At 42.9% G+C, this 9,218-nt stretch overlaps 1 protein-coding gene across 5 annotated transcripts in view; it reads left to right on the top strand.

The window, feature by feature from the left end:
- ddc (dopa decarboxylase) overlaps positions 1-5,865 on the top strand; it is a 23,126-nt gene extending 17,261 nt beyond the window's left edge. For 2 of the 5 annotated variants that reach the window (XM_035623683.2, XM_035623674.2), the window contains exons 10-14: positions 220-296; positions 1,442-1,461; positions 1,608-1,706; positions 3,898-3,999; positions 4,380-5,865. In XM_035623683.2, coding sequence (XP_035479576.2) covers positions 220-296; positions 1,442-1,461; positions 1,608-1,706; positions 3,898-3,999; positions 4,380-4,571 — 490 coding nt within the window. In that variant the 3' untranslated portion in view covers positions 4,572-5,865. The other 3 variants (XM_035623707.2, XM_035623717.2, XM_035623701.2) reach the window with 3 other exon arrangements.
- Positions 5,866-9,218: the final 3,353 nt, after the last annotated feature.

Below are 9,218 nucleotides of genomic sequence, written 5' to 3'. Positions count from 1 at the left end.
CAAAAGACCATAACCACGTCTGACAAAGAGACAAAGGGATTCGGATAGATCATTTAATGGTCTAGTAACATGTAGTGTGTGTATTTATATATATATATATATATATATATATATATATATATATATATATATATATATATATATATATATATATATATATATATATACTGTTTATATGTATATTTTTTTTCTTTTCTACTTGTCAACACCTGTCAACAGGGTGAAGAACAGAGCAGACATTATTGGAGCCTTCAAGGTGGAACCACTCTACCTGAAACATGAAAACCAGGAGTCAGGTAGGAAGTCAGCTCACTTTTTCCCGAAATGATCGCAGCCCAGCCCAGAATGACGATGGTGAACGGCCGTGACCTTGTTTACCGTTCATTGTGAGGGCGGCGCTTGCAGTCAACTGATCTGAGCCCAAATGTGTGTTTTTGTGCGATTCAACAATAAGACGGCAACTGCCGAGGCGTTGCAGCGGTGCGTTGAAACGCAGCGGAGCGTAGTCCAAGGTAAACACGGGTGAAGAGATGACAGCTCGACGGGCGGGAGTGCGAGCGCGCTTTTGGTGAACAAACACTGAACGTGTGTGGAAGCTTGTATTAGACCGTGACAGTGAGGGGACATTTTGTGCTTTAAAGAAGTTTTCTTTTGTACGAAACACGTTCTCACAAGTCCTCCCACAAATCCCATCCGACCTGAAGTTAAGATGATTTACAGTATTTGTGATCCAATCGAATGAATGCACCCCATTAGCCACACTGTGCTCTCTTGGACATGTGTGTGAGTGTGTGTGTGTGTGTGTGTGTTTGTGTGTGTGTGCGTGCGTGCGTGTGTGCGTGTTACTATGCTGTGTGCACATGCCCCGAGCCTGCAGATGGGCTCAGATCTACACTGTAATTTGTCAGACAGACGAGCCGACGGCGAGGAAGACGGACCGCTACTGAACCTCCCACCACACTGCGGCAACCTTACAAAAAGCCCTCTCTCATACAGTCGGGACTCCTCCATCTAATTAGTGGTTATTAGCACCGGCCAACGTGGGCCTCCATTCTGCGGAGATGAGCTTCCCCCCCCCCCCCCCCGTAGCCAATGGTCTGTGTGGGCTGTGATCAGTGACTCACAGGAGGCGGTGGGCTCGATGACTGCAACACCTGGACAAGAACGACAAAAGATACAGCCCATAATGTTCAGTGTTCACCGCCTTATCGCTGCAAGTCGGAGTCTGGGTTACAGTTCACCACCTAGTGTTTTTTCGTTTGATATAGCATTTTACTCTAATGGCGGGGGGCCATTACACTGTAATAAAGGCAAACGGCTGCACCGACGGATTAACCCGTACAGAAGAAGGCACACTGACCCTAATATCAATGGACACTATTAGTATGACTGTAAAAAGTTCAGACATGATTGTGCGATTCTCTCTTTTTCTTTTCGACAGGCCTGGTCACAGATTATAGGGTAAGATTCCTTATTAGTCATTTAGTTTGTACAGATTTTTTTGTAGAAATCAAATAAGCCGGAGGCAACATTTTTTATTTTTTTTATGCAGACCCGACGCTGCAGCCATAACCACTATTGTGTTCTGTTCCTCGTCCGTCCTGCAGCACTGGCAGATTCCACTGGGAAGAAGATTCCGCTCACTAAAGATGTGGTTTGTCTTTCGTATGTATGGACTCAATGGCCTGCAGTCTCACATACGCAAGGTAGGCAACCAACTGCATGACCCAACACACTCAACATCCACACGCACAGTAGGAAGGTCATTCCGAGGCGTTTGTGCTGATTCTTATGTACAGTACGGCTTCGCAGGTTATCACGCAGACAACTGCTTTTGAGATGCTTTTTTAGTCTGTGCTCTCATGACATTTTCATGTTGGAAATCGCCTTATTTGAAAAACATACAAATCTTCATTTATATTATCTGACCATGATTTAAATTAAAGACCCCCTCCAATGTGTATGTACCTTGTTAACATATGGTGGGTTTTTTATGATACATACATGTGTCTCCTCTTCCTCTCTGTTACATTTGTGCACACACAAAGACCGGTTACACCAAAGAGTTAGCCCCACTCATTTTTAGCAATCTCAGTCACATTATTGTATTTATCCAATGTATACCAATGTATCCGAGGGTGAAAGTAACAATGGGTAGTCCTTGCCGTACCAGAAGAGACGTCCGTCCACACCTCACCCGTTTGCACAGTGAAAATAGAACTACGCCTTCCATCTGCCCCCTTCTGTCAGCGGCAGACAAATTGACACACGCGCTCCGCAAGATGCAAACACGGACATGTCGTGAAGGGCACGGGTCCATCACCTCTCGCTCAGTATTAAAATAAGCTCTAAAGTTCTATTTTTATCAAACACCCCCTCCAATGTATATGTACCTTGTCAACATACAGTATGGTGTTTTCTTGTTATGATACATACATGTGTCTCCTCTTCCTCTCTGCTACATTTGTATCCAATGATACAAAAAAAAATCACAATTACATTTGCCTGGTCTTGGCATTTACCATCCCCTCCCTCCCTCCCACATCTCACCCTTCCTAATCCTCCTTACCACTAAAGTCCCTCCTTGCTCATCTCCCTCTCCATCAGCATATCCTGTCAGTCCTACATGTTTGACCTGTATCGTCTTCATGTAGTGACATTTTCTCCTCCTCTTCCACTCGTGCCTTTCTCCTCTTTGCCCCCCCCCCTCCCCCCCCATCTTCCTCGTCCCCCCTCCAGTCTGCACTGTCAATCAAATGAGCCTGTTTTGTGTTTACTCTCCATTTTAAATGAAGCGGAAGAAGCAGCATTGATCCCTGCAGCCATAACCCACGACACACCACTCTCCCATACAGCCATCTTCCAGATTAGATCTTGAACTTGAATTGTGTTTCTGGCATTTTTGTCGCTAAATCTGGGAGACAGACAGCAGACAATGGTTTTACACTGAAATTCAGTTAAAGGACTGTATGATGTGCTGATTGTGAGTTTCCTCTTTGTGAAATGTTCGGTCCTTTCTAATGACTGAGTCAAGGGAAGCAGCGAGAAAGACGTGGAGATCAGCGAAGCATCTTAGCTTGTAAAAAAACCTCAAGACAATATTTGACTTGATATTCTGACACTGGCGGGAAAAGTGGACTTGCAGTCGGTCCATAACGATGCAGTGACGCACGGTCAGAGTTTCACCAAGCGTCTCGGAGGGCTCTAAATATAGGGATATAAGTTAGGATGTGAAGGTTTTGGTCACACAGTATGAAAGTATTTCTAACGGAGGGCAATAACTTTTTCCGGAGAGCAAAAATGTGATACATGCTATTCTATGGTTAATGTAGCCCTGATATTTAACTCATTTGACAGGAGCCTACCAGGCAGTGGTTCCTACCAGGATGTGTGCCAGGTACCTCAACCTGGTCTTTCAATCAAATGATTTAAGTAATCCAGGACATGTTACAGTTGGTTACATTTAGTCAGCATTTGGGTTTTGGTAGAGAGGAGCACGCTTAAATCTGGATGGATGAAAGCGCTGCACCATCTAATGTTACAACACTGCCATCTAATGGAGTTCATCGAAAGTACAGCCGTTAATTTAGCCACTTGCATGTGACTAATTCTTTTCTTGTGAGAGCGTGGGGAAGGCCAGGCAACAGGTTGATACAGACATTTGTCTTTTTTGCAGACAACGCTCTCTTGTGCTGCAGATAACCGCTTACTCTACTGAACGAGGGAGAACTTCAACAGAAGACCTCATTTTGTGCCTGCAAATACATTTTGTTGTCAATTTGTTTTAACATGAAGACGTTATGAGTGACATGGTTGTCTGTGCTATGCACTGCAACTCGTGGAAAGCAGTGCATGAGTCAAAACAGAGTATAATTGATTTATGTCTCCTGTTTGCAGCAAGTTGCCCTGGCTAAAGAGTTCGAGAGTCTGGTACGAGCAGACAAGAGGTTTGAGATCTGTGCCGAGGTCATCATGGGACTGGTCTGCTTCAGGCTGAAGGTAAAGGCGTCCAACACGTGCAACTACTTTCAGGATTCACGCTGATGAATCCAGTCTTTACCAATTTGCCCAAATACCCAGCTGAAGCCCCGTTACACACTGGGTCAATAGACCGTATAGGAAATTTGCTCCCTATTGTGAGATTTAACTTCCACAGTAGAAAACACCAGACTCTGAACTACTGAAAAGCTGAGTTCTGTGATTATTCTAATATTAGTTCATATGAATGAGTAATTCCTACACTTCACAGTCCGCCTTTACACACAAACCCCTCAGCTGACGAATGAGCGGACGCGATTGCGAGGTGAGTCATGAAACGCCGACTGAGGGTCACGTATCAGCCGGCATCCCAAAGTTGTCTCGCTCTCTCCCCCCGTCAGGGCTCGAACGAGCGGAACCAGAACCTGCTGAAGAAGATCACCAAGAGCAGGGAGATCCACCTGGTGCCTTGTCAGCTCTCTGGCCGCTTTGTCCTGCGCTTCGCCGTCTGCGCGCGGACCACGGAGTCGCGTCACATCCAGCAAGCGTGGCGGCACATCACCCAGTTGACCTTCGAGCTCCTGCAGGATTGACCGAGGAGGGGCCAAGGGAGGGGCCGCGCACCCTGATGTCTGAATGAGGACCAAAGTTAGATTGGAAATTTCTGTGTTTCATGTTGTGTGTGTTAAATGTCACAAAGGGAATGAAACTGCTCACCAAGCAGGCAAGTGTGTGTGATCATTATTTTGCAGATTATTTAAAAATTATATATATATATATATATTTAATTTTGCAAACTTTTGAGCCTTTACATTTACAAAAAAATCTCCCTCCATGGACCTAGAGCTTCTCTCTCGCTTTGTATATGTTATCGTCCTCATCATCATGCACTCATCCCCTCCACAAACTTGTCCGTACTGTCCATATGCCGCTTCTGTGTCTTCTGTGTATAACATTTGGTGTTGGGTGAAGTCAAGGTTGAGTTGGGTCGAATCGGGGGGTAAAAGGTTTCGATTCTTGCAATGAATGCATTGCACATTGTGTGTGTGTGTGTGTGTGTGTGTGTGTGACTGGAATTTAGAGTTCACATGCATTTTTTCTGTGGCTGCTCATACAGACATGCATTTTATCGCATATATGTTAAGTGAAATATTTCAGGTGCACAAATGAATGGGTTGTAAAAGTGGGAAAAGATTAATTTACCACATTAATAGTCTGATGATATATTGTATGGGGAGTTTCATAAGAGTGTGTGAGGTTAAAACATCTAACCTCGCGCCTAGGTGGCAGGTAAAACCCCTGATATAAGTGCATTATTTATTGATGGCCTCTTTTTGCAAAAGCACTTGTGTTTGATATATAATGGCAGGCGAGGGCCTATCGGGTTTTATTTTTGATTGTTTGCAGTACTTTTATGAATTCATGTTGTTTCTTATGCACAGCGGACAAGAATTTCCCCAAAAATGTAGCACAGGACAATCACTATTCCACTGTAAGTCAGTGGAATCAGAATGAGGTTATGCTACTTCACATGGTACTACTATTCCTTTACTGTTTTTCTTTTCCCCACAATCGCTAGAATTATGCAGGGAATGAATCTGTGGTGGACATTTAAAATAATCGCCCTGTAAAAATATTGTTTCTGTGTTGAAACAGATTTAAATGATCAAAAGATCAGAGGGGAGAGGGTTGTGAGTTGTGAAGTAGATGGTGCACGCCGTCTAATACTGATTTTGGTGCTCATTCCAGTTTGGCATTGTGTGACATCACCACACCTTGCTGTTGATTAATATGATTGTGTCAAAGTCGGATCGAGATGCTTTCTTTGTGGCTTGACTGTGCGGGGCAATGTTATGGGGTTATTTTAATAAAGTCCACTGTAGTCTGCATGGTGTTTGGATATTTCTTTTTTTTCAAATCCTCTTTAATTGTTTGTAATCTGTCAGGGTTACAAACATAAGATGATATTGTGTATGGTATGGGGGCACTGTACGTATTAAACATCTCAAGAGCAAGCTCTATGAATCAGTTCGCTCTGGGCACAATGGTTGCAGCCTCTCAATACCAAAACGGCACAGAAAACCCATAACATATCAGAGATCGCCACAGATTTCTCTTGTTTTTAACCAGCAGATGGTATTTCTTCCTTTATTTTTGGCCAGCGGTCGTCATAATTTAGATTTGTCAAACTACTAGACACAATCAGAGAGATATGTTTACATTGAGTGAGTGAAAATGCTGTCCCTCTACTGCAGTGTACTCAATTAAAGATGACAGGCCCAGATAACACGCACGCAGGCCCACACACATGCACGCACGCACGCACGCACACACACACACACACACACACACACACACACGCACACACACAACCAATACGCTGTGCCGCTCAGCCTCCTCTGAGCATCCTAATCCCTGAGGACAAAGGCCAGCGTTCTATAAATACAGATGAGGATTCAGTATTAGGTTAATTCTTAGCCCCTGATTACAGTTCAACATTAGCGTCCTGCTCACTCGACTGATTCAAAAGCTATATCAAGATCATTCTTGGCTATGTACTTTATCATCGAATGAAATAGTTGTAGACAAGCAGAACCTGTGAGATCCGTGAAACATGTACTATCATATTACAAGTGGTTGAGTAAAAAGCCAAAGAGAAAAGGTTATGCGGCCTGCCAAATTCAGATTAAATTGTAAACAAGGATTATGGGACGCATGGGACCCAACAATACTTTTATAATGATCCTAGTTTAAGTACTTTGATGGTGTACTTGACCTGTAAAAACCCGTATGAATAAAATATGGGCTTTTACTATGCACTGTTCGGTTGGGTTATTGAATAAAAAGTCAATTCTTAAATGCACTCAGGCCTGCTGTAACTGTGAGATTAGGATGAAATCAAGGTTGTTGCCTTTGTGATGGTGTATAATTATAAATGCTCTTTGTGCATTCAGAAAGTATTTAGGAAAAAAAGCCAACCCCACCTTCATATTAAAAACTTAATATTTATTTGTATCTATCATTATTACTGTATACCTTTATTATTGGAATTCAAATGTGGGGTGTTGCCATACTCAACAATCAAATGCCCTCTTTTAACATGGAATATTTATATTTATGAATATAAATTCTGAGACAAATTGACTGTACATAGTTTATTTCCAAATGTCATTAAAAAAATATTTCCAGACATAATTAAATAACAGATCAGTCCATTAAGATAAATATCACTTGATTCCAGAAGAGTCATAAAGAAAGTGAAATAATCTTCGGAATCCTGACATATTTAGTGAATTTGATGGAAAAAAAAAACAGAAATCAGTGAAATTATCATCATAAACACGCCTTCAGTGAAAACATCTTTGTCGACATACGGTGCTTTTATACCATTATATTATTGACAACTCTGAGTGATTGTCCCAGATGGTTTTAGAATTACTATATCAATGGTTATTAAACATTTATTAGAGCTCTTTGGGATGAGTGGATTGATACAAAGCAAAGAAACTCAATACCAGCGTGTTTGCAGAACATCAGGAATATTTTTTAATAAGGTAAGAAAAACATTTACATATGAAGGTGTTTCATACTTCATCTTATCCATGGCTGTGGTCGTTTTCTTTCCCTCAATGTACCAGTGTGTATTTGTGAGGGGGATCAATTCTGCTGCTACACAAATCCACACAAGTTTCCAGGGATGAGAGATGTCTCCGGAGTTGCACTTGCTTAATCTGTTCACAAGAGGATGCTGTTACACATGTTGCCAAGAGAGCGATTGCTGTCACACCTTCCAGCAGTTGAAGGCCATATTTGTATGTTGAGTGTGGATTTCGCTGTCTACAGTAGATTGCTGTGCCTTTGCCAGTGCAAAGCAATGGCGAGCAGCTAAACTTCCGGTGCTGTAGCTGAAAAGATTACATTTTTTTAATACTGTCCTACTCTACTCAGTAAATTACTGGTTCCCTACGCCGAGGACGTTACGTTTTCACCATTTTACCAGGGAATTGGCATAGAAAAAATGGCATAATTAGGGGACTGATATATATTGTTTGAGTGCAATTCGGTGCGACTTCAGGGGGACAATTGGGCCTGGGCAGAGATAAATATTAATGGAACAAGTATGAACCAGTAAATGAGTAAGTTGGATGACACAGAACCCAGTATAAAGTACATTAATTAAAGCCGTGTCAAAACAGGAAGGAGAGGTAAAAAGATTTAAAAGATGAGTGAATGTTGTACTCACTTTCACTGGGTGGTCACAGGAACATTTTTTAATGTTGGTACTCATCTGCCGTGTCACCATGTCAGTAGTTACATTTTGAGGTTCAACTACTCACATCGCGCTTTAAAAAAGTTTTGGTCTTTGCACATCCGTATTGTACATTAGACCACGACACTGAAGTCCCAGTGTTACAGTCGAGTCCAATGTATGATGTCAGCTCCACTGTTTACCGCACACTATAGGCCCAGCGTATCAGATATCTATCATTTGAGGACACTTTTACACTTGGGAGGCGTCAGATTGGAAAACATTACAATCCAGCGGCAATCAGCACATAACTGAATCTGAAGTCACAACTAACCCTCCAGACATCAAAGATCGTGTTGCATGGTCAGCATTTAATGTGTGTTAAATTGTGCACTGATTACCGTGAACACGAATACTTAGAATCCTATTAGGATAAGTGTTTCCTTTTTGAAAATTCAATAGTGGCATGATGAGTGTTATTTGTTGTTTCAGTCCGCCATAGTTACGGGATTGTGTTACATCTTTCCTCTCATCCCGCTCCCTCTGAATATCAGCGAAGGAATATTTACTCCAATACGTCGCAGTTGTGTTACAGCCATCGGGACAGTTGTCTGCGGTGGCGATCCACAGAGAGCGGGCCCTGCTGATGTCATGTGCAATGCACCAAATCTGGCTGGACCCAAAGAAACAATGTGCAGGCGAGGCTTGAGGAGACGGGGAGTCCAGGGCTGGTGAGGGCTGATCCGGGGTGAAAAAGTGCAGGCCGCGCAAGGCAAGGCGAGGCAAGGCGAGGCAAACAAAAAGCACAAGGATTCAGACTGACCGGCACCAGGCATCTGAGGGCTGGCAGAGACAAAAGGTTAGACAGGATCAGAGACCACGAAAAGTGCAAGAAGCCTGAGCATGAGTTTCACCGCGGAGGTCGACTGAACGATCTGGCAGAGATGAAGCGGAAAAGCCTGGGTCTATATCCTGAGCTTGATTGCAGGTG

This window comes from Scophthalmus maximus, chromosome 1, assembly GCF_022379125.1.
Source record: "Scophthalmus maximus strain ysfricsl-2021 chromosome 1, ASM2237912v1, whole genome shotgun sequence".
In the NCBI taxonomy this organism is placed as follows: Eukaryota; Metazoa; Chordata; class Actinopteri; order Pleuronectiformes; family Scophthalmidae; genus Scophthalmus; species Scophthalmus maximus.
This window is presented reverse-complemented; position numbering and strand designations above follow the sequence as displayed.